We start from the raw sequence: 25,691 nt of genomic DNA on the forward strand, positions 1-25,691 counted from the left end.
TGGTTGGCAAAAAGCAAGAGGGAGACACAAAGGCAAGAAATCTAACACAAGCTTTGAAAAAAAGGCTATAGGACCACCAATGGAATGAAAGAGCAGATTCCTGGGAATCTGCCTCAGGGTCAGCAGTCTCTCAACAGGAGCAATGAAGTCTAGATAAACCAAGAGCTGCAAGTATGAACACGTTTGTTGGGTCTCAATTGGATGCCTCCTTCTTGGTCTCCGGTCTCATTTCCTCCTGGCAGCCCTCCGAGTACCTAAATTGGAAACCTGACCACATCACTCCCCTGTTAAATAACACCCTTCAGTGCCTCTGTACTGCCTAACATATAAGACCCCAGCTCCTTCATCTAGCTTATCGGGATCCCACAATCAGATTCACGTCTCTGGGACTCCCTCCTCCAAAGACAATGCTCCAGCCACACTGTTCCAGGCTGTTTCTTGCTTCCTTCTCTTTGCTCATGTCAGTCCTCTGCCAGGAAAGTCCTCCTCTGATCTTTACACAGCTAACCTAGTTCTCAAGATCTGGTTTGTGGATTTTCCCTGAACCTTCCTCCAGATAACCAGGGGCATCTCTCTTTTACTGGCACTATTCCATTACAATGACTGGTTTGTGTGACTGGTTCCCTTTCAACACTGTGAGTTATTGAGGGCAGTGGCTATGTCTTACTCATTTTTAGAATCCCTGGCACCTACCATAGTCACCCAATGAAAGTTTGTTGAGGGAAATAAATTCCTTAAAGCGGGGAGGGGGGACCTCTGGGTGGCGTAGTGGTTAAGCATCTGCCTTCAGCTCAGGGCATGATCCTGGAGTCCCGGGATCGAGTCCCACATCGGGCTCCCTGCATGGATCCTGTTTCTCCCTCTGCCTATGTCTCTGCCTCTCTCTCTCTCTCATGAATAAATAAAATCTTAAAAAAAAAATAGGCTTCTATGTACTATTTTGCAGTGGCTCAGTACATGAGCAGAGTTTAAAGGCTGGTTTGGTTTTTAATATCTAGGTGACTTCAAACAAGGTTTTCTAACGTACTAATGAAAACAAACCTGGTAAAATAAACTAACCCCATCTGATAGGGCTATTGGGAAGAGTGAAGGAAATCAGGAATATGAAGCATTTAGCTCAATTCACCCAAGGTCAGTTCTTTCCTCGTGCCTATGCCATATGCCCCCAAATCCCAAATATCACTCCCAACACAGTTCGGGACAGTAAACAAAGTCTGTTTACCCAAGATATGTTTAATTGTAAGAATAAAGGTCAACTCTTCATAAAAAGGAAACTATGGTCCCATCTTAGAAGTGCTGCAGGCATCCTTCACTTCTTTGAGTAGCAGTATTTCTGGATTTCTTCTGCAAGCCATAGGCAGTGCAGGATGCGCTTCTTTTCGGCAGCCAGCTCCTTTTCAGAAAACTGACCCAAAAGTTTCTGGACAAATATATTTTGATCTTTCAAGAAAATATTCTTATTGACTCCTACATTTGGCATGTTCTCCAGGGAACCAGATTTAAAATGGAAGCTTAAATGTCGGTTTCGTTTTAGACCAGGCCCTTTCTCTTCAATCCATGTGAGTGGACTGCAAAGACAAAAGAATCGCAAATGTTAGAAATTACAAGGGAGAGCAAGTGGATGTTTGCTGGTACCTGAGAACCTAGTAACAGGTCTTCATTTTGTACCCATCTTCCCTGAAGCTGCTGCTCAATGTAGTGTCTCAGGTGGCATCTTGACCTCCACCAGCCACCCAGAGGCCTTGGGTGATTGTTCCCAACTTTACTGCCAAACAGTCCTTCATTTAATTTTGCCATTAAACAATAGAATTCATTCAATGATTTTTGTGTGACCATCAGTTGCTTGTTTTTTTCCTTTTGTGACTGCCTTATCCATAACTCTTTAAAAAGTTTTAAACTCCAGTTAGTTTACATAGTGTTAAATTAGTTTCAGGTGTGCAATATAGTGATTCAACAATTCCCTACATCACCCATTCTCACCACAACACGTGCCCTCCTTAATCCCCATCACCTATTTGCCCCATCCGAGCCCCCTCCCTCTTGTCTCTCCCTCCTTCCCCCTACCTTCTCTCATTTGTTTTTACCCTGAGTATCACAGATCTAAGGGATCCAGATAAGGGCTACAGGCAATCCATGCAAAACTGTTTTTTCCATGTGTATGTGCATTTTAATGGAATGAGTTTTTAGAGTGCTTTCAATACATTCTCAAAAAGTCTATGAACCTCTTTGACTAACCTAGCTTACCAAGACCCACACTAGAACGCAAAGGTGAATGTTTAAGAGAAGATCTGAAGTACATAAAGGGAAAGCCATGCCAATACCCAAACATGCAGGGAGACACCAGGAAGATGTTGACAGAATAAGTCCCTTATTTTGTAGGGCCTATCAGCTAAAAACTTGAAAAGTTCTGGTTTCCTAATCTCCTAATCATGTATTTAAGTGAGGATATTGACTGCTGGCACTTGACTGCCAACTGAATGGAGTAGGGTTAGGATGGGACGTGGTCCACTAAAGTTTTGGGCTTGGACAACACTTAGCTCCAGACATTCCCAACCCAAAACACAAGCTTTGAACTCACAGCTACCTCCACTCTTCCTCTTCATGAAACCTTCATCTGCAAATATTTGCATTTGTCTCCTTGAGCATGGACTGCCTATAAAAAATGCTCCTTGCTTCTCACCTTCTACAGGGAGGTGTTCAACTACATCTACATCCCTAGTACTAGCATTTGCCTGCAAGCCTGGTGGAGGTGGTGATTTCTAACAGTGCTCTCTCCAGGCCCTGAAGGGAGAGCAGTCAACACCAAGCATGCCTTCAACCCCACTCCTACCAGCTGGCTTCAACAAGAGAGCTCAAACTTACAACTCTTCTATATACTGACTATCCACATAATATTTGTATTTAAAAAAGTATTCTGTTTATTTTTACAAAGTGTGAAAACTGGTATGATGGAAAGAACATGGGTGAGAATCAGTTGCACTGGGGTTTCCTGGATGACCTTGGGATCTAAGACAGCGATACCTGCCTCACTGGTGGGTGAGGACTGCTGTAGGGAAAGACAGGGCGTGGTGTGTTTTCTAGGATAGTCCTTTCTTGTGCCCTTCCCATGCACTTTGGGGAGAAGACATGACCTTCTGGAGTCAGGAGACAGGCTAAGTGTGAGTCTCACACAATCACTTAGTTCTGGGCCCTTAGCAAGTTTCTAAACTGCTTCGAGCCTCAGTTTCCTAGGTGATAGTAATAATGGCCACTTCAAAGAGTTGGTATAAAGATTATATGAGAAAATCCTTGTTAAAGGGCTATGTCCTCGCACATAGAAGCATTCAATAAGCATTCACTAACACTAGCATTGGCACAATGGGGATTCAGGTAAGGATCTTGGTCTTGCAAATCCTTTTATGATGACCCTTCAAGATCATGCCTACTCTCCTCCCTGTCCACAGCTATTCTGCTGTATTCTACGGTGTCGTTTGAAGGCAGCTATAACTTAACAAATTGTGTTGGAAACAACTGACAGAGGCTCCTAATGTGTAATAATAACAAGAAAGACCTCTTCTTGTAGCTGTAAGAAATCTGGTCTGCAGACTGGGACAAGCTTTGGGGGAGAGAGAAAAGAAGCCCACAGGTCCCAAGCATTCCTCCCAGGCACTGTTGGGAGCCAAGAATGCATTTGCAGGATAAGATGGCTTTTCTTTGTCACAGGGCACACTACACCAAGGGCCATGTAAACTGAGCAGGGATGCATTTGCTCTGAAGAGCCACAGTTCAGCAAGTTTTCTATTCTAGAAGTCATTAAAATGACCTATATATGAATCAATGATAGCCCATAAATCAAAAATTCATATTCAGGTCAGACAAAGAATCTAAGAGACGATAGTTAAATCAGTAAACTAGTAATATTAAGGTGTCCAATCATCTAGAAATTTTGCATTGACTCAGATTTTTAAAAATAAATGATTTTTTACAAGCTCTCATCAAAAAGTACATCTTACTCCTAAAATATTAAATTCCATGGCTACTTTTTTTGTTTGAATTGAGAGATAAGAGACTATACTAGTTTCAGCCCACAGCTAGTTTTTTTTTTTTTTTTTAATATTTCTATTTATTTGAGACAGAGAGAGCAAGCGAGAGCGTGAGCAGAGAGAGGGCCGGTGGGAGAGGGAGAAACAGACTCCCCACTGAGCAGGGAGCCAGACTCAGGGCTTGATCCCAGGACCCCAGGATCATGATCTGAGCCGAAGGTGGATACTTAATGGACTGAGCCACACAAGTGCTCAGCCCACAGCTAGTTTTAAAAGCACATGATGAGAGTATTCTGTTGAGTGAAATAAGTCAATCAGAGAAAGACAATTATCAGATGGTTTCACTCATACGTGGAATATAAGAAATAGCAAAAAAGGACTATAAGGTAAAGGAGGGAAATTGAGTGAGGAAAAATTAGGAAGACAAACCATGAAAGAGTCCTGACTCTAGGAAACAAGCAAAGGGTTGCAGAGGGGAGGTGGGTGGGTTATGGGGTAACTGGGTGACGGGCACTTGATGGGATGAGCACTGGGTGTTCTACTATATGTCGGCAAATTTAATTTAAATAAAATATATTTTTTAAAGTACATTGTACAGGCTTTAAAACATTCCACAATTCAATGACAAAAATGAACATTAATGCCGTTTATTCACTGCTTTAACACTGGATACAAAGAAGTTTGAGATACTCCAAACATTCTGCCACCCAAGAAAATTTCTCATGTCCTTCCATATAACAGGGAGTCAAACTTTAAATTTAAGGAAATGCAAAACTTCAGGATGTTTCCTCCACTTTAATTTCCTCATTGTGAATATGAATAAGAAGTATACAGCTTTACCTATGCAGTTGTGGTTGTGTGAGATTAAAAGTACAGTCTGTGAAGTAGAAAGCATTGTTTGAAATTAAGAATTAATTATAATATGGATTTGCCATCTGTCCCAACCCCTCACCTGATGCTTGCCCCCCTTTGCAAGAGTCCGTCTCTACTTCGCTCACATCTTGTTTCCTGTCTAACTCCTACTCAAATTTCAAGATTGAGCAAAGCATCTTTTCCTCTGAGAAGCATGACCTTACCTCTCCAGGTTCCCCTTTCCTGTGCTCCTGTAGCACACTGAGCTACCTTTAGCTCTGGCTACAGGAGACCGCACCTGTCTGCGGGGATGGACAGACCATAGCTGCAATTCTAACACAATGTCGGAGTCAGAGCCAGGGTCGACCAGCACGATTACTCCAAACACAGCACTTCCAAGCTCCGCATGCTTTATCTACATCTATGACCTCTGCCTTTCCCTAGCAAAGAGGGAACTCCTCAAATGGACATAGATCAGGCTACATTTAGGAATTCAAATACTTTTCTCTTTTTGTAAATACCCACCTGCTGCTTTTGTTACCAAGAGACTCACTTTCCTGGAAACACATCTACAAACACTATAAAACACTTGCTGTTTTAGATATTTTGCAGGGCCTAAATGCTTTTCAAGGAAAACTATGAATATGCTTTTGTTTTAAAAAACTGGGTATGCAAAATAAAGAATCAAAATTTGGGGAACAGTATGACAGGATATACGATAAACCTGAGAAATAGAACTTAAAGTTTTGGTCACACTGAGGGATAAATATTTGGATGTGTGATAATAAGCCAGCAGGTAAAATGTCAATGGCAAGATCTAGGTAGTAGTTTTGGGTATTGGACCTCCAACTTTACCATATGTCTGAAACTTTCATAATAAGAAAAAATTCAGGTCACAGAGGTAACTGGATTTTTGCTACTACTTCTCGTACTGCTTACTTGTGTGGCAGAGGCAACCTGCCCAAATTCTATAAGCCTCTATTCACTTCCTGGCAGAGGGGCTCAAATTTGTTTTATTTACCTTTCAAGGCTCCTGTGAGGCTGAAATGAGGCAGTATAAGTGAGATCCCAGCATGTATTTTGTCTATAAAAACAGACAGCCCTTCTGGAGTTGGGGGTGGGGTCTAGGCCCTCTGGGCTCTGTCTAAATTCACCTTTGTGAACACACGACAATGCCCTCAAGTTTCCTTCTCTGCACGGCTCCTCACCACCTACCGTTTATTCTCTGTCTCCAAGCACACAGTCATTTTCATATATTGATCTTCCTTTTGTTCTTCCAATGTGGCGGATACAAGAGAAAGCTCCCCAAAGAGGGAGACCAGCCAGGTCAGGCGAGAAATGCCACTAAACGCAGGGAAGCCAAACCGCTCTTCTTCCAATGGGCCAGCTGTGGGGAATCACAAACACCATGGGAACTGGGAAGTAACCGACAGCTGGAGAGCAGAAGAAGCTTGTGGGCAGGGGGCCTTGGCTAAGTGATTGGGACCAAGTGACCCTGCTTCACAGCATGCTGTGCAAGATGACTACTCATATTTGGTGCCTGAATGAAAACTTTCATAAAAGCATCTCTCCATTTTCTTGTTTATTTAATTCAATTTTGTTAGGAAAATAAGACATTTTATTAGAAACAGTAAGCCATCTAGCCCACAGGATAATAAAAAAATATTTCAGGCTTTTAATATTAGATATGGGTATGGATGTATAGTTTACATACAGTATACATATATACACTTACATATACATACATCTATACCTTGTTCAGTGAGTCATTTAAAGAAGTCTTGTAAAAGAAGAAGAATCAAGGTATTTCAGTCCCCCAAGTCTATATTCCTATAAATACTATATAACTGTCTGTAAATGCCACAGCTATGATAACTAGGAAGAAAACAGCAATATCTACAAACTATGTCAATATTAAGAAGATTGATACAGCATTAAGTGTTTTCTTAGTCTTCATAATCTCCTATGCAAAAGCACACTCAAAAGAATATTTGTGTGAGAAATAGGTGTGGCCAAGATCTTGCTCCCAACTGTCTCCACCCCAAATTATAAAGATAACCTAATTTTTAAAAAAGATTTTATTTATTCATGAGAGACACAGGGAGAGAGAGAGAGGCAGAGACATAGGCAGAGGGAGAAGCAGGCTCCATGCAGGGAGCCTGACGTGGGACTCGATCCGGAGTTTCTGGGATCACGCCCTGGACTGAAGGCAACGCTAAACCGCCGAGCCACCCCGGCTGCCTGATAACCTAAATTTAAAAGACTACATACCTGTTACAATTCTTTATAAACCAATGATTTTTCATAAATTTGATATTGACTTGAAAGAAATTTGTAATTATGGCTATACTTTGAAAAAGAAAACGAATTATAAATAAAAGCCAAAAAACTTGTTTCATAGACAACATGGTTTGAAATCACTAGGACCTAAGCATCAAACTTATAAAAGAAAGGTTTGTCCTCCTCAGCTGGTTACTGTCTGCTCTTGTGCTTTAGAGAGGACAGAGCAGCAATCAAATGTTTGAGCGTGAAGTCAGAGGCTTGAGCTCGGATCTGACTCTGCCACATAGCTTTTTTTTTTCCATATAGCTATTTTTGTCAGCTTTGTGAAGCTACCCACATCTCTGATCTTCCTTTCTTTCCTGTATAATGGGGGCATAAATACCTACTTTATAGGATTATCATACGGATTAACATGAACTAATGCATGTCATAAATTTAGCACAGTTCTTTGCACAGATTATGGTTATTTGTTAAAACTCTATCGTTATTTTAAAAGATGAAAGTGGATTTCAAAATGAGGTCCCAGTGTTATTTTCTGGAAACTCATGAGGAGATGAATGGTTTTACCACTTAACAATGCAATGTCAGGGTTTTGCTTCTGTAAGGAGAGCCCTCAGGAAAGGTAGCCCAGATACCCTGGGGTGTAGCCAGATGAGTCCATCCAAAGGTAAACCCAAGAGCAGGAGACTCTAGGATGCTCATTTCCTATTGCTAATGGAGCTACTCAAATAATGACCAACATAAAGTAAATAATCAAATAAGCAGTAGATCAAATATTCTGGTTGCAACCAATGTCCTTGTAACTTACTGGAGGAAGAAGGGGGCTATGCATATTCTATTTGCTCTGCAAAGAATAAAAATGTTCTCCTTCCCAAGAACCTGTCTCTGCCCATTTGCCTCCTATGGAAAAACAATCTCCAATTTATTAAGATTTAATGAGGAAAATTCTACACATAATAGGTTGGGACAGAAGCATTAGTAAACTTTAGATTTCAAACATACTTTTTATGTAAGCCCCATCAAGCACTTAAATCTCAATTGAAGAAAGAATAAAAATAGGTATTTTTATTGTTTTTGGAAGCATGGGAAGATTACATTAAATTGGCTTTCAGTTAGAGAGTCTTTAGCAAAAATAAATCCAAACTAACATCCTGAAGAACTAGGAAAGAACCCAGTTAGCCCTCCAGCCTCGTGAGTTACACATGACCTGTGATCCCACCTCAAACTGACCTGTGAAGAGAAGAGATCCTTTCAGCAGATCTTTCCCCACCACTTCTTTTTTCAGGAATGCAAACTCTTCCATCAAGAGTTCAACATGCTCCTCATGCAAGACCTTCCCTGTCATGACAAAAATGGGAGGCAAAAAAGGCAGTCATTATCAGTTGTGTACAGATGTGCATCCCACAGTCTAGGTCTATCTTCCTCCAGCACAGGACACAGAGACCGCAAAACCACCTCGGTACCACTGCGCCATTACATACCCCAGCTGAAGGTGGTGCCAATTATCAGCTTACCACAGAAATCAAAATCTAAGAAAGCAAGATGGTATCTACCTGCCCCAAAGGCAAGATGAAATCAGGGGAGTGTCTGAGTCAAGTGTTAACTTCTAGCCAGAAGGAGACAGTGTAGCATAAAAATCTAAGAAACATGGAGAAGACTAGAAATAGATTCTATTTCAAAGAACTGGAAGAACCAAGTGACTTTTTCAAATTACCCACATTGGAGGGAGGATAAAAAATATATTCATAACTAAAATTTTCGATTATTAAAAAAAGCCATTAAAACTTTATGCTCTGGTGGCTTTTTCTTATCTAGGCTAGAAGTTTCATAAAATACCAGAAGTATTTCCCGCTCTTCGATAGCTCTTTATTTTCAACTAGTCTCACACGCCTATTTCATATATATTCCTCCCATATTACTAACCTCTCTAGGTCCACAAAACAAAAACAAAAAAACTTAAAAACTTAAAACACAATTAAAGCTCTTCGAGTATATTTTGCTTAGTATTTCCATTCTATTTTTATTTTTTTATATCTCTATCGTTTATTTACTCTTTACAAGTTTGTACCCTTAAATGTTATAAATCTTACCCCCCCCCAACGTACCCCTATCCCTTGGAAACCACCATTTCATTGGGTCTTTTTACAGGCTTGACTATCTAGATTCCACATACTAATGGTATATGGTACTTGTCTTTCTGACTTATCTTACTTAGCATATTGTGCTCAAGGTCTATCCGTGCTGTGGCAAAATGGCAAGACATCCTCCTTTCCCATAGCTGAATAATATTCCACTTCGTATATGCACCACACCTTTCTAAAATACTCATCTGTTGATAGGCATTTGGGTTGTTTCTGTATCTTGGCTATTGTGAACAATGCTGCATATATCTTGTCAAAATCCCATTTTCATTTTCGTCGTATAAACATCCAGAAGTGGAATTGCTGGATTGTTTGGTAGACCTATTTTTAATTTTTTGAGGAATCTTCATATTGTCTGCCACTGACAATGTATATGACTATCCTTTTCACCTTTTGCCAGCACTCTTCAGCACTCAGTCTCTCTTCTTCTAGATGATAACCCATTCGAATGAGGTGAGATATTTCATTGTAGTTTTGATTTGCGTTTCCCTGATGATTACTGATATCAAGCATCTTTTCACGTGCCTGTTGGCCACCTTGATATCCTCTCTGAAAAAATATCTATTTAAGAACTATACTGTGATTAAGTATAAAGTGTGGTTAAGAGCTATACTTTGACAGAAACACAGAGGGAAATCTGGGCCACTGGGAGATGCTCCTGGGACATCAGCCATTGCTTATCTCAGCTTCACAGAAAACTGCAGAATGTGATGGGCTTGTTCTTGCATCTTGAGTAGGCAGGCATGTGTCCTGAGTCTCTAGAGAGTTAGTTGTGTGGGAGAGTGAGATTCCTTCTATCCACTCCCTAGCCAATGAATATGGCAAAGAAAGCTTCTTACAATAAGTAGAAGCTTCTCTCCTATGGTGATTTTATCCATATTTATATGCCTATGAGGGGAGTTGGGCATCTGGCAAGTTGGACCATATTTTGGTGCATGTTATATTTTCTCTAGAACTATTTCTAGATTTCCATTTCTGTATTTTCATTAAAGAATCTTTTAAAGAAATTTTTTGGAGTGCCTGGGTGGCTCAGTCAGTTGAATGTCTAACACTTGATTTTGGTTCAGGTCATGATCTATGTTGTGGGATCAAGTCCTGCATCAGGCTCCATGCTCAGTGCAGAACCTGCTTGAGATTCTCTCTCCCCTTGCCCTCTGCCTCTCTCCTGCTCATACTGTCTAAATAAATAAATGAATAAATCAGAGAAGGAGACAAACCATGAGAGACTCCTAACTCTGGGAAACGAACAAAGGGTTGCGGAAGGGGAGGTCGGTGGGAGGTTGGGGTAACTGGGTGATGGGCACTGAGGATGAGCACTGGGTGTTATACTATATGTTGGCAAATGGAACTTCAATAAAAACAAATGAAAAAAACTTAAAAGATTTTATCTTTTAACTGAATCTTTGCTTATTTTTTCTATCATTCATCCAAAGCTCATGATAAACACACATGGTACCACAGCATACACACATACACACACAAATTCATAATCACATTCTCCTAGATCTCTATTGATCACACCTAGAGTACAAATCTTGATATCAAAATAGAATTTTGTGCACTAATGCTGGGGATATAAACTGGTGCAGCTACCATAGAAAGCAGTATGGAGGTTCCTCCAAAAATTAAAAATAGAACTACCATATGATCCATCAATTCCACTTCTGGGCATTTATCCAAAGGAAATAAAAATACTAATTCAAAAAGATATATGCATCCTCATGTACTATTTACTAAGACACAGAAACAACCTAAGTCAGACTGATGGATGAATAGATAAAGAAAATTTGACGTAAATATACAACGGATATTATTCAGTCATAAAAAAGAAGGTAATCTTGCCATTTGCAACAAAATGGGTGGACCTTGAGGGCATTATGCTAAGTGAAATAAGTCAGGGAAATTATCTCACTTATATGTGGAATCTAAAAAACAAAACCAAAAAGCAGCACACTCACAGATATAGAAAACAGATCAGTGGCTATAAGAGGTAGGGGAAGGGGGTGGGAAAAATAGGTGAAGGTAGTCAAAAGGTCCAAACTTCCAATTATAACTGGAATGATAATGTCATAGAAATATAATGTACAGCAGAGTAACAATAGTTAGTACTGTACTACATATGGGCAAGTAGCTAAAAGAGCAGATCTTAAAAGTTCTCATAACAAGAAAAAAAATTTAACTGTGTGGTGATAGATGTTAACTTACTGTGATGATCGTTTTACTATATATATAAAAATGGGGTCATTTCATTGCATACCTGAAACTAACATAAAGTCAATTACATTTCAATTTAAAAATTAAAAAAAAGAAAACATTTCACTACTAAATGAACTAGGGCTTCTTGGAGAAATGGCTAAGTGCACAGCTGAGGCAGAGAGAGCACACAATGAACACAAACCAGTTTATACCAGAAAGCAAGAAACTGCTCAAAGAATAATGGAAATATGATAAAATGATACAAGAGCTAGCATGAAAAGGTCCCCACTAACAAAATAGGAAACAATCTTAAATTTATTTATTTATTTATTTATTTATTTATTTATTTATTTATTTATGATAGTCACACAGAGAGAGAGAGAGAGGCAGAGACACAGGCAGAGGGAGAAGCAGGCTCCATGCACCGGGAGCCCGACGTGGGACTCGATCCCGGGTCTCCAGGATCGCACCCTGGGTTAAAGGCAGGTGCCAAACCGCTGCGCCACCCAGGGATCCCCAGGAAACAATTTTAATATCAAAATAAATAATGAAAGTGGATTACATTACACTGAATTTAAAAGGAAGCTATGAATCCTTATTGATATAAATCCGTAAATGAATAATCAGTGTGATAAATAATGGATATTTATCAAGTTTAAAACTATCTACTCACAAAATAATCATTAATATAAAGGGGTAAAAAGTAACTTTCCATGTAGAAACTTGGCAGACACCACTTTAATCCAATGATATAATTATTAATGGACTATTTGAATCAAATGCCACTTCTTTCACTTAGAAGAACACAGCATTAGTTCTGTGATATTCCTATGAAAGATGTATACCCTGAATCTAATCCTGAAGACACATCAGACAAACCCAAATTTAGAACATCCTACAAAATTAACTGGCCTGTAATCCTCCTAAATACCAAGGAGACTGAGGAAATGTCCAGAGCAGAGACAATGTGATGTGTCAACCCAAAACAGTATGTAGTTCTACACTAAATCATTTTGCTATAAAAAAGTGTTATTAGGAAAACTGGGAAAATTGGAATGGAGTCTGAGGATTAGATTTTAGTATGTACCAATATTCATTTCCTCATTTTTTTTCATTTTCATAAATGGAGGAGTAACTGTCACATAGAATTATATATGTTTAAAGTGTACAACCTGTTGATTTGATAAGCATGCATATTGTGGAATGATTACCAAGAAAAAGTTACTTAACACATCCATCACCTTGCATAGTCAACTTTCCATATGGGTGGTGAGAATGTTTAAGGTCTACTTTCAGCAACTTTCAAGCATATTAACTATAGTTAACATGTTGTACATTGTACATTCTCAGAATTTAATCTTTTTATAACTGAAAATGTGTACCCTTTGAGCTACATTCCCCTATTTCTCTCTCCCCCTAGGGGACTACCACGCAACTACCATTCTAATCCCCGTTTTTAGGAAATTTGCTTTTTTCCCCATTTAAAAAGATCCTAAATATAAGTGAAACCATACAGTATTTTTTTCTCTAAGTTGTTTCACTTAGCATAAAGTGTTCTAGGTTCATCATGCTGTTGCATGTTGGGATTTTTTTGATTATATATCCAATCTCCTTCCTCATTATTGGCCTGTTCAGTTTTTCTATTACTTCATGATTAAATCTTGATAAGTTATGTGTTTCTATGAGTCTATCCATTTCTCCTAAGTTATCTAATTTGTTGGCATGTAATTTTTCATAGTAGTCTCTTATGATCCTTTGTATTTCTGTGGTATCAGTTATACTGTCTCCTCTCTCATTTATTATTTTATTAATTTGTCATCTTTTTTTTTCTTGGTAACTTTTCTAGCTAAAAGATTGTCAATTTTGTTTATCTTAAAAAAAAAAAACTCAATTTCATTGATCTCCATCATCTTTCTAGTATCTTTTTCATTTATTTCTGCTCTAATCATGATTATTTTCTTCTGCTAAGTTTGTTCTTCCTTTTCTATTTCCTTGAAATGTAAAGGTAGGTTGTTTATTTGAAATCTTTCTTTTTTCTTAATGGAAGTGTTTATCACTATAAAATTCCCTCTTAGAAATGTTTTTGCTGGATGCAATAATTTTTGGTATATTCCCATTTTCATTTATCTCAAGATATTTTTGTTTCCCCTTTGATTTCGTCTTTGACCTGCTTTTTTCCCCCCAGAGTATGTTGCTTACATATTTGTGAATTTTTCAGCTTTCCTTATATTATTGATTTTTATATCATATTGTGTGGTCAGAAAAGGTAATATTTGATATGATTTCAATCTTATTAAATTTGTTAAGACTTGTTTGTGACCTAACATATGATTTATCCTAGAGAATGTTCCACGTTCCATTCTTCTTGAGAAGACTGTATATTCTGTTGATGTAGTAATGTTCTATATATGTCTGAATTGGTCTGAAGTGTAGTTCAAATCCATTATTTCCATATTATATTCTATCTGGATGATTTCTCCATTGTTGAAAGCAAGGTATGAAGTCCCCTACTATTATTGCATTGCTATCTATTTTTGCCTTCAGACTGGGATGCCTGGGTGGCTCTGTGGTTGAGCATCTGCCTTTGGCTCAGTGTGTGATCCCAGAGTCCTGGGATTCAGTCTCACATCAGGCTCCCCACAGAGAGCCTGCTTCTCCCTCTGACTATGTCTCTGCCTCATCTGTGTCTCTGAGTAAATAAATAAAATCTGGGGAAAAAAATAAAATATTTTTGTCTTCAAATCTATAAATTGTCTAATGTATCTAGGTGCTCCAATACTGGGTACATAAAAATTTACAATTGTTACAACCTCTTAATGAATTGGTCCCTTTATTATATTATGAGAAACTATCATATTTTTATATCATATATGTTTTTATATATGATATAAGATCATATAGGATTTTATATCATATATATCATATATATTATGATTATTGATCCCTTCTTTATCTCTTGTTGCAGTTTCTTGGTCTATTCTGTGTGATATAAGTATAGCTACTCCAGCTTTGGGTTCCATTTGCAAGTATTATTTTTCTATCCTTTCACTTTTGGCCTATGAATGTTCCTGTAGGCAGCATATAGTTGGATTTGTTTTTGTTTTTGCTTTAATTCACTGAGCGACCCTATGTCTTTTAGTGGAGAATTTAAGTCATTTACATTTAGAGTAATCACTGATAGGTAACATTTTTGTCTTTCAACCTATATGCTAGAATTCAAAGTGTTAGAGTTCACTATCTGAGTATTCAAGTACTTTGAATTTAACTATATATTTACTTTTGCCAGTAAATTTTATACTTGTATATTCATGCCACTAATTAGCATCCTTTCATCTCAGCTTGAAGAACTCCCTTTAGTGTTTCTTGTAAGGCAGGTCTAATGATGATAAATTATCCCAGCTTTTATTTGCCTGGGAAAGTCTTTATCCCTCCTTCACTTCTAATATTTGTGGTTGGCAGTTTTGAAATATTCTTGGTTGACTGTGTTCTTCACTGAGCACCTGGGAAAGCCTGCTGAGTTTCTTTTTTTTTTTTTTTTTTTTTTCCTGCTGAGTTTCTGCTAAGAAATCTGCTGACAGCCTTATCAGGATTCCCTTGTATGTGGTGAGTCTTTTTTCTCTTGCTGCTTTTAAAATTCTTCGGTTTTTTAAATTATTTTTTTGAGAGCTTGATTGCAATGTGTCTAGGTAAAGATCTCTTTGATTTAAATCATTTTGGGGATAGTTGAGCTTCATTGTTCCTGAATGACCATATCTCTCCCCAGATTTAGGAAGATTTTAGACATTATTTCTTGAAATGTATTTCTTGAAAGTATACTTGTTCATAGTAGTCTCTTGTAATACATTTCTTTCTGTGGCACATCATAATGTCTCCTTTCACTTCTGATTTTATTTGAATCTTCTCTCTTTTCTTCCTAATCTAGATAAGAGTTTGTCAATTTTGATAATCTTTCAAAACCAATTGTTAGTTTTAGTTTCTTTAATTTTCTTTCTATTGTTTTTCTGTTATTTATTTCTAGTCTAATCTTTATTTTCCTTTCTTCTGCCAGCTTTTGATTTAGTTCAGTCCTCTAGTTCCCTGAGGTGTAAAATTGGGTCATTGACTTGCAATCTTCCTTGTTGTTTAGTGTGTTTAACACCATAAATGTCCTTCTTAGAACTGCTTTTACTACATCCCATAAATTTTGGTATGTTCTATTTTCATTTTCTCAAGTTAATTACCCTTGTGATTTTTTTCCTTCATCCACTTGCTGATTAAGAGTATGCTATTTTAATTTTCATGTATTTGTGAGTTTTCCAGTTTCTCTTCTGCTGTTGATTTCTAGTTTCATCACACTGTGTTCTGAAAAGATATTAAGCATGATTTCAATCTTTTTAAATTTGTTAAGACTTATTGTGGCTTATATATGGCCTATCCCGGAGAATGTGTATTTGAGAAGAATGTGTGTTCAGCAGCGCCTGGGTGGCTCAGCCAGTTAGGTGTCCAACTCTTGATTTCAACTCAGGTCATGACCTCAGGGTTGTGAGATGGATTCCCACTTTGGGCTCTGCACTCAGCAGGAAATCTGCTTGATAGTCGCTCCTTCTGCCCCTCCGCCTCCTCACATCTGTGCGCTCTCTTTCTCCAATAAGTAAATAAATCTTTTTAAAAAGAGAGGAATGTGTGTTCTATGGATGTAGACATTCAATTGGTCCATAGTGCTGTTTAAGTCCTCAGTTTCATATATTTATCTTCTATTCAGTTTTTGTATCCATTACTCAAAAGTGGAGTACTGAAGTCTCCTACTATTATAATGCACCTTTAACAATGTTTGCTTCATATATTTGGGAGCTCTAATGTTAGGTGAACTGACCACTTCATCAGTAATATCCTTCTTCATATCCTATGACACTTTTTTGACTTAAAGCCTGTTTTGTTTGCTATAAGTAAGACCTTTTGCTCTTTTCATTACCATTTACATGGAGTATCTTTTTCCATCTTTTCACTTTTAATCCACATGTGTCTTTGGATCTGAAGTCTCTCATAGATAGTATATAGCTGGACCTTGTTTTTGTTTTTTGTTTTGTTTTCATGCATTGAGCCAATCTAAGTCTTTTGATTAGGGAGTTTAGCAGTTTACATTTGAAATAATCACTGACAGGAAAAAACCTACTATTGCCATTTTCTTTTTTTTTTTGTAAATTTTTATTTATTTATGATAGTCACACAGAGAGAGGGAGAGAGGCAGAGACATAGGCAGAGGGAGAAGCAGGCTCCATGCACCGGGAGCCTGACGTGGGATTCGATCCCGGGTCTCCAGGATCGCGCCCTGGGCCAAAGGCAGGCGCTAAACCGCTGCACCACCCAGGGATCCCTATTTTCTTAACTGTTGTCTTGTAGTATTTAGTCCTTCTTTTCCTCTCCTACTGCCTTCTTCTGAGTTTTATTGGTTTTTTTTTGTGTGTGTGGTGATGTGGTTTCATTCCTTTATCATTTTCTTTTGTTTATCTTCTATAAATATTTTCATGTAGTTACTATGGGGATTATATAAAGCATCTAATTATAATAATCTATTTCTATATTTCTATTTATGTTATTTTTCCATTAACATAGATTTATAGCTTTTTAAAATTCTGTCACTTCAATTTTATACCAGAATTAAAAATGATTATGAAGCATCAAAAAACTACAGTATTCTATATTTGTCTTCATATTTACCTTTATCAGAGAGCTTATTTTTGTATGCTTTTATGCTGCTGTTTAACATCCTTTTGCTTCAGTTTAAAGGACTCCCTTTAGCATTTCTTGTGGAGTAGGTCTAATGGTGATGGACTCTGTCAGCTATTATTGCCTGGGAAAGTCTTAATTTCACCTTCATTTCTGAAGGACAATTTTGGTGAATATAGTATTAGTTGGCAGTTGTTTTTCTTTTAAGAAATTGAATACATCATCCCACTACCTCTGGCCTACAAGGTTTCTGCTGGGAATTCTACTGATAATCTTATAGGGGCTCCTTAATAGATGACAAGTTATTTTTTTCTTGCCTTTTTCAAGATTCTGCCTTTATCTGTGATCTTGACAGTTCAATTATAATGTGCCTAGTATGGATCTTTGTAATTATTCTAGTTGGAGTTCATGGTCTTGAATTTGTATTCCATTTCCTTCTTCAAATTTGGGATGTTTTCAGTCATTATTTTTTCCAAATAAGTTCACTACATCTTCCTGTGACTTCTCCTCCTGAGACTTACATATTGCATATATTGATCTATTTCATGGTGTACCATAATTCCCTAAGCCTATTTCACTTCTATTTTTTTTTTCTTTTTGTTCCTTTGACTCAAACTTCAAATTACCTATCTTCAAGTTTACCAATTCTTTCTTCCACTTGATCAAGTTTACTGTTGAACCTATGCACATTTTTTAATTCCATCATTTTATTCTTTATCTCTAGAATTTCTTTTTTATTCTTTTTTTAAATTCTTTTTATACTTTACATCTCTTTGTTGATATATTTTAATTTTGTTTTTACACTGTTTTCCTGATTTTATTTACTTGTCTGTGTTCTTTTTTTTTTACTTGTCTGTGTTCTTTTAGCTGATGTGAGCATCTTTTAGAGTATTTTGAATTCTTTGTCCAGTAATTCATAGATCTCTATTTCTTTAGGATCAGTTTCTAGAGATTAATTTTTTCCTTTGAAAGGCCAATGTTTCCCTGTTTCTTTTTATGCCTTGTGATCATTCGTTGAGATCTGAATATTTGGGAAAAGAGCCACTTCTTCCAGTCTTTACAGACTGACTTGGTAGAAGGAAAGACTTCCACCAATCAGCCAGGCTAGCAATTCAGGGGGCCTCTCAAATCTTTTCTGGGGATGTGTCTTCTCTGGGATTATGTGTGCAATTTCCAAGTGAAAGAGATTTGCCCCTGTTCTCAAAAACCTGTAATCTCTTGCTCCTCCTGGTGTCTTTATGCAATACTTCAGTTTCTCTGAGGCTGTAACAAGCCACAGTGTTTGCCTTGGTTTTTAGCAGCCCCAACTTTGCATCTAAAGTACACTATTTCTTTCAGCATTCTAACTCAGGAGAGTTAGAAACCAGTCCCTCAAGCAGCCTGTGAAAAACCAGAACACTGGACACATGTTCCACTCTCTCTTTTTACCCAAGGGAGAAGCTAAGAGTTGGGAGTTTTGTCCTAATCACACCATGCTGTGCCAGGAAGGGGAAAGGGCTATAGGGAGTAAATACAATGAACTTTCTTGTCCACTTCAATTCCGGTTTTAGCTTTGTGTATGCCTGGAGAATTGTAACTATTTAAATGGTTTCTGGAATTCTCACAAAGGCAATATGATCTATATGTGGCTCTTAAATCAGTGTCTCTGTGGTGGAATGAGGTCCTAGGGCTTCCTATTGCACAATCTTGCTGATATTAGTCCTAAATTATCCATAACTTTTGCCATCCAAAATGATATTTGCACTTAGGTAGGCAAAGTTGAATAAAATTATTACTTCCTGGGCTACAATGTAAATGTTATAGTTACATTTTCAACTCACTTTCAACAGACAAATTAATACTACTAGTTGTAAACATTTGGCAATGTGGGCTCCTGAAGGGCAAGAATCATCTTTTGGTTATTCTTATCGTCAAGCACAATCTCTCATGCATAATAACTATCATGTTCTAATATGAGTTATAAATACTTCCCTAGAGAATAGGTCAGTTTCATTGCTAAGAATTTTTTTTCTTTTCTATGATCTCTACATATCCACTCAGATTCTGCTTGCTTATGGAGATAATACCAAGACTCTAATATAACACTGATTCTTAGTATTTTTTTCTCATTTTTAAAAAAATAACTGAAATCCATATTTTATTCAGATTTCCTTAGTTTCTACCTCATGTGCTTTTTCTGTTTCAGGATACCACATTACATTTAGTCATCATGTCTCCTGAGCTTCCTCTTGAGTTAGAAAGTTTCTTAAACTTTGTTTTTTAGTGACCTTGACAGTTCTGAAGAGTGTTGGTCAGGCATTTTGTAGAATGCCCCTCAACTGGGATTTTTCTGATGTTATTTTCATGATTGCACTGAGGTTATGTTTTGGGGAGAAAAATTCAGAAGTAATGGGCCATTCTCATCATAGTATGTTGAAGGTACATCTTATTATCATGACTTACCACTGTGGATGTTAATTTTGATCAACTAGCTGAGGCATTGTTTGGTTTCTCCATTGTAGAGTGTACTCTTTTCCCCTTCTTTCTGTATTTATTCTTTGGAAGAAAGTCACTACATGCAGGACATTATCTTTCTGAAGAAACTTAGTCTGTTATTTTGTCGAGTGTTCCACATTCTAGTTTGCTTCATTTTTTACAGTGTCATTTAATATGTTTCTTTATCCCTGCATTACCTGTAAATCTCTGTTATATGATTGATGCTGTATATATCACATCAGATGGTTTGTGACATCAGAATGACCCATATTAACAATCTTTTGGTTTTAGGATGACAACAACAGAGCTCTTCATTGTAAAAGTACATTTTTTTTTCTTTGCAATTAGCAAGAAATCTATGGCGTATTCTTTAGTATCTTGTTCTTGGTCCATGGACATCTGTGCCATGAGAAAACAATATACAAAGGGATAGCTTCAAAGCTCCTCTCACTCACATCAGTAATCATCTATCTGCTCATTCAACAAACACCTCCTGAAGGCCTACTCAGTTCTAGGAAGTGTTTAGCTGCTGGGGCTTACAAGAGAGGACAGATGGGCTCTGCTCTTTAGCAGTACATCCCAGTGCTACAGAGCACTACAGGAGCTCCAATAAAGTTTGATCAGTCTACACTGGTCATAAGTGCAAGGTACTTTCTTTGGTGATTTTCATGTAAGTGTTTACCATACTTTGCTCATATATTAAAGATTTTCAATAGCAAATTTTGAAACAAAGAGTTTGTAATTTACACTTTAACTAAATCCTGTAATCCCTAAACATTCTAGTTAATTCTCATTGCCTCCATAAAGGGACTTGTGGAAGTATATAAGGACAAAAGTCTCTGGAGGGCAGTAGAGCTTAGATGAACAAATGTAGACTTCAGAGCTGGAAAGGAATAAATTCAAATCTCCATCTCCCAATTAGTAATCATGTTACTAGCTTTGTGATCTGGCTCAAATTACTTCTCTGAAGCATGGATTCTTTTACATAAGTTAGAGAAAATACCTATCTCTAAGAGTTTCTAGGAGAATTAAATAAAAGAACATATAAAGTACTTAGTACAGTTCCCAAACTCCTGGCATATAGTAAGTATTTGATAAATGGTACTCTTCTTGAGAAACAGCACAAAATATGCAGATACGATCAATTACCCTGACTTGGATATTTTTCCATTAGCAATGTAAATATCATATGAATAATAGCAAAATAATATCATGACAATAGCATAAGTCAAAGCCAATTCATAGTTTTCATTAGAGTCAAAGAAGTTTATAAGTCTCTGACAAAAATTTGCAAATTCCCACTCATTTCTCCACCCTGTTGGTATTCCAACACACCCATTACGTGTGCCTACAGTACGGGGGACAGCTAGGAGGTTGGGAGCCCACAGGACATATCTAACACAGGATTAAGCTTTAAAGCATAAAGATGGTACCAAAGACATCTTGCAGGCAGAAACCCTAAAAGAGGGTCTGTGTTCGACAGACAATATACGTCACCTTTCTGCTCAGCCAGCGTCCACAGGTCCTGAGCTTCTGCCCAAGAGAGTGTCATGGGATATTCCACAAGGACATGCTTGCCAGCATTAAGGAACTGCCTTGGGAAAAAAGAGAGAGAGAGAGAAAATACACTTCAAGTAATCTTCACATTTTAAAATGCCTTGCATGACAGAGAATGGACTGTTACAAATACACATAAGTCTCTGAGTCACGAAGGAAGGCAGATGAGAATCAGGGCCAGAGGATGAAATGTACTTCCTGCTACTTTCTGCTATGCTAGAAGAGAATGATTTTCTACTTATGTGTTAATTTGAACATTCATCCATTCACCTATTCATATATTCAACTAAGTACTATTTGCCAGCTACTCTGGAGGAGAAATAAAAGATATTAACATGTAAATTGCCTATTATCTCACATGATAGCAACGAATAAAGACTACCAAACCCATGACAGCCAGCTCTGCCTGAAATATGAGTAGGCATTTCCCAGGTACAACATGCAGGATGAGGGTATTTCACTTTGCGCAGCATATGCAGAGGTTTGGGTGTTTTATGGAGATTTGTCCATTTGGATAATAGTACGAATTTCAGCATGGCAGGGGAGTAGACTACAGGGAGTAGAGGGAAACAAAGTCATACAAGTAGCTGAGAGCCTGACTGTGAAGAATGTAGAATGCTATGTTCAGAAGTTTGGATTTTATTCTCCAGATACTCCCTAAGGTACAAACATTTATAAGATGAGAATAACAAAATCACCTTTTTAAGGAAATATACTCTGGTGCCAAAGAAGGGTGAAGGAAACCAAGGAAAGGTGTTTCTTTCCACACTAGAGTTGAAGTGACAAGGAGGGAGCAGCTTACTTCCAGGGAACAGCATGCTGGCACCTGCAATTTAATGCAAGGACCTAGAAGGGAAGTGAGATTCAGGGAAGTGGCTGGAACTGCCTGGTTAGCTGCTGGTCCCATGTGGGGCTCCTCCTTCCAGGCTCAGTCCCACCAAATGCTTGAAGGGCTCTAAGGCTTTGCATTTGAAAGTGGGGAGGAAGGACATATCACTTCTCTTGCTCTATAATGTCATCTCCCCTCTTCGATGCCACCACTACTTTCTTTCCTCACTTATTCTCATGGCAAAAACACTTCATGTTAAGGGAACTCTCAGAGATATTTAACAATATTAAAAGCACAAGGGATAAAATGTTGGAAGCTGATTCAAACTTAGAAAGGATTGTGACAATTTGCCAAAGCACGTCAAAGATGTTGGCTACATATCCTATTACGACAAAAGACAAGCACTATTCAAATTACTGTCAATAAAATTTTTATAAAGAAAACAACTTTAATTCTTTGTATTGTTTTAAGTTACAGTGTACAAGTAAATATTAGTTTTACATGGTTTTCATTTCCTTATACATTTAAAATGAATGGTAAGAATTTTTAGCATTTTGACAATTTTTAAAGGTAATGGCCTCCTGCAACTTTTTCCTTCAGCTATTAAGATTCCTTTGAGAGATTTCAGCTTGCCCCCATTTTTATATTCCTGCCCAGTGTGCAAGGTAAGGACTACCAACACTGAAAACCTACCTGATATAGTCCGCATGGCTGGAACTTTCACTGCAGATATAAGCAACCTCAACCTCCTGGCTGGAAAGAGCATCTTCCAAAGAAATCTGCTGGACTTCATCAGTGTTCCCAAGTTCTCGTCTATTTGAGAGTAATAGAAATGCAATTCAAAAGTACATAGAATACCAAATAAATGAGCACCATCCGTCTCCTCTCTTCCCAACAATGTCCTGATAACTAGCTTTTGGAAATGAAGAAATTTATTCCCTTCCTCCCACTTCCAGGGCATTTTCCACCACAGAGTGAGAAAAACAGCCTCAGGGTTTAAGTTAAGAGACCTGGCATCGAGTGCCAACACTACTGTTAACAGGCCGGATGATATGACAGTCTGAATTAGTCCACCTCTAAAATAAAAACAACTGATCTCTTTTGGTCTCATGAGAAGTGGTCTCTAGGATCACAGCCAGATCCAAGCATTTGGCCAAACACTACGACTACCAGACTTCACTCACAGTCTCAGAGAAGAAGGAAGATACATGCATATTTATAGTAACAATACAAGACTAACCTGAGAAATGTGCTTGAGGGTATAAGTGGGTAATTCAATGAAGGCAAGGTTCATCTAATTTAGGATTTCAGGTTAGGCTTCTTGGGGAGACGGTAGGTCTTAGCATGTAGGTCACGAGGAACAGGGTATTATGAGACAGCTTCAAGTATGGGTGCAATGGGAGTTACAGTGCTGGCTAGTAATTTTGCTCTCTCATTTATGTGCAACCCCCCTAAAATCTTACTGAGGGGATAAGATTGACCAAGGGCAGATTCCTACCACTTTTGGGTCTCTCTAGTGCCCCAGATGGTCTGCATGGACCATCACAATAGTTATTTATACTTGGATTTCTCTAAAGCACTAAAAAAGCAGAGAGGTGCCTAAGCTGCTCCTCACCCCCCCTCCTCACCAACACAGTGCCCACATCTTGTTCACAATTAATACTCATACATGACATTATATAGTATTAGTTTAGTGGGCGGTGCATGTAAGAAATGGTGGAGGAAGATGCCGAGTAAGTGGATCAGGGAAGAAGAAACACAATAGGAAATGTGGTTTTGTTTGAGTTATAGGAAATAAATGAAGTTAGAGGACGTAAAAGTAAGGCTCAAAATTATCAAGGGGAAAAGAATACATGCTGCTTAGATAATGGGCTTTGGAATCAAATAAACCTGTGTTCATGCGCAGGTCTTAAGCTCTGTGCAAATTACTTAACCTCTCTGTGGCTCAGTTTCTTTATGTGTAAAGTGGGGTTGATAACAGTATATATGTCAAATAGCTGATAAGGCTCCTAAAGCCCGGGGCTTTAGGCTATTATGATAACTGATAAAACAATTAAGCGGCACACACCGAAAGCCTTCCTTCAGGCCAACCCACCAAGTGTTCACTGTGCCCCTTCTGTAACCATCAGGCCCTGCTCTCATCTTCCCTGCCTTTGTCTTCGTAGTCCTCTTGAGACTGACTTGCTGTACATCGCAGCTGCAGGTCCAGCACTCCACCTCCCAGACCCATCTAAACTTGAGATCTTCCGGGGCTGTCCCTGAGTACAGTTCTCTGGAATGACCCCAGAGCTGGCGCTCTCTCTTTGGGGTCTGGAGAATCTCTGTGTCCCAACCCCTAATTCATCTCACTGGTCTTGCCATGAACTACAGGCACAAGGCAAATGCCAGCCACCTGGACACGAAGCCAATCAGGTTCAGGAATGCTGAGGAAGCATGTGGATTCCGCAAGTCCCTGATCCGCACAGATCCAGCTCTGCCAACGCCAACCACCACCACTCCGAACTTCCTCTCAGGCTGAAACACAAGGGACCAAGGTAGGATTTAAAAATAGTAAATGCAAAAATAAATAAATAAAAAATAAAATAAAATAAATAAAATAAAATAAAATAAATAAAATAAAATAAAATAAAAATAAAATAAAATAAATAAAAATAGTAAATTCATCGAGCAGAGAACAGCAAAACAAAGTCATGTCAGCAGGACCAGTCAGGGTCCAGATGAGGAAAGAAGCCAACCCAGAACCCACAAGAAGCTGTAGCATATGAGTCTGGGGTAAGACAGTCCCTTATATGAGAGCTCAGGGAGAAGTCAGCTCCACCCAAAACATACTTCCACAGGAGCTCTGACTGTGTCATCCATAGAAAAGGCTCCTCACATTTGGCTCCCCATTTCCATGCCACCTCTCCAAAGATGAGAGATTTTTCCTCATTAAGCTGTACCTGGTACTCCTTGAATCCTTCCTCCAGTGGACATGCAATCTGATACAGCTAGGGGTCATTGAGAGGCCACAGCTGCTTCATGAGATGCTGGCACACAGGACACAAGGCAAACCATGGGCTGTCCCCTTATTCAGACTCCCCACTACAGCTTTCTGAGTTCCAACCAACTTCACTCCCACTCTCCTGTGGTAGCTGACCATATTACTCAGATACGCTGCTGGGGGCTGTGTGCAAGTACCGAGTGAAAAATCAAGTTGATTCTCAAAGTCAAAGCCACTCAATTCATTCAAACTGATAAAATTACTTCTACGCATCCCGCAAACCCAGTTTTGCTTGGATGTCTCTGAGCAGGAATGGGAGTATCACCTCGGATTCACCCTTTCCCGCCACCTGTGAGATCTGCGTCACCATGTCCCACTGATTCTACTCCTTCCTGTGTTCACTGCTCTAGTGTTGGCCCAGGATTTCTTTGCCTCATTCACCCACTGGTCTCACTCCTAATTTTAAACCTTTCCATCATCCACAGGTCTGCCAGAGCAGTTGCTTAAGATAAAAACTAAATCCCTCCCCTTACTCCCTCCCCTTAAATGAAAAGCCCTTCATTTTCTCAACTGTTATTGACTGTCTCCTTCCAAAATTCGTGTCATGAAACCCTAGCCCCCAATTACGATGGTATTAGGAGATGGGACCT

General features: G+C 38.4%; 1 protein-coding gene and 1 long non-coding RNA gene across 9 annotated transcripts in view; one reads left to right on the forward strand and one right to left on the reverse strand.

Annotated features, from left to right (window-relative positions):
* Positions 1-25,691, forward strand: part of LOC111090864 — a 42,891-nt gene that overhangs the window by 16,983 nt on the left and 217 nt on the right. For both annotated transcript variants that reach the window (XR_005373051.1, XR_005373050.1), the window contains exon 2: positions 24,432-24,595. This is a non-coding gene — a long non-coding RNA (uncharacterized LOC111090864). The remainder of the gene's footprint in view (positions 1-24,431; positions 24,596-25,691) is intronic.
* BLVRA (biliverdin reductase A) overlaps positions 1,214-25,691 on the reverse strand; it is a 78,441-nt gene continuing 53,963 nt past the window's right edge. For all 7 annotated transcript variants that reach the window (XM_038562631.1, XM_038562633.1, XM_038562634.1 and 4 more), the window contains 6 exons: positions 24,454-24,575; positions 22,755-22,874; positions 21,173-21,270; positions 8,388-8,495; positions 6,090-6,261; positions 1,214-1,568 (listed from right to left, as the gene is read on the reverse strand). In XM_038562631.1, the coding sequence (XP_038418559.1) occupies positions 1,310-1,568; positions 6,090-6,261; positions 8,388-8,495; positions 21,173-21,270; positions 22,755-22,874; positions 24,454-24,575 (879 nt within the window). In that variant the 3' untranslated portion in view covers positions 1,214-1,309. The remainder of the gene's footprint in view (positions 1,569-6,089; positions 6,262-8,387; positions 8,496-21,172; positions 21,271-22,754; positions 22,875-24,453; positions 24,576-25,691) is intronic.

This window comes from Canis lupus, chromosome 18 (genome assembly GCF_011100685.1).
Source record: "Canis lupus familiaris isolate Mischka breed German Shepherd chromosome 18, alternate assembly UU_Cfam_GSD_1.0, whole genome shotgun sequence".
Taxonomy (NCBI): domain Eukaryota; kingdom Metazoa; phylum Chordata; class Mammalia; order Carnivora; family Canidae; genus Canis; species Canis lupus.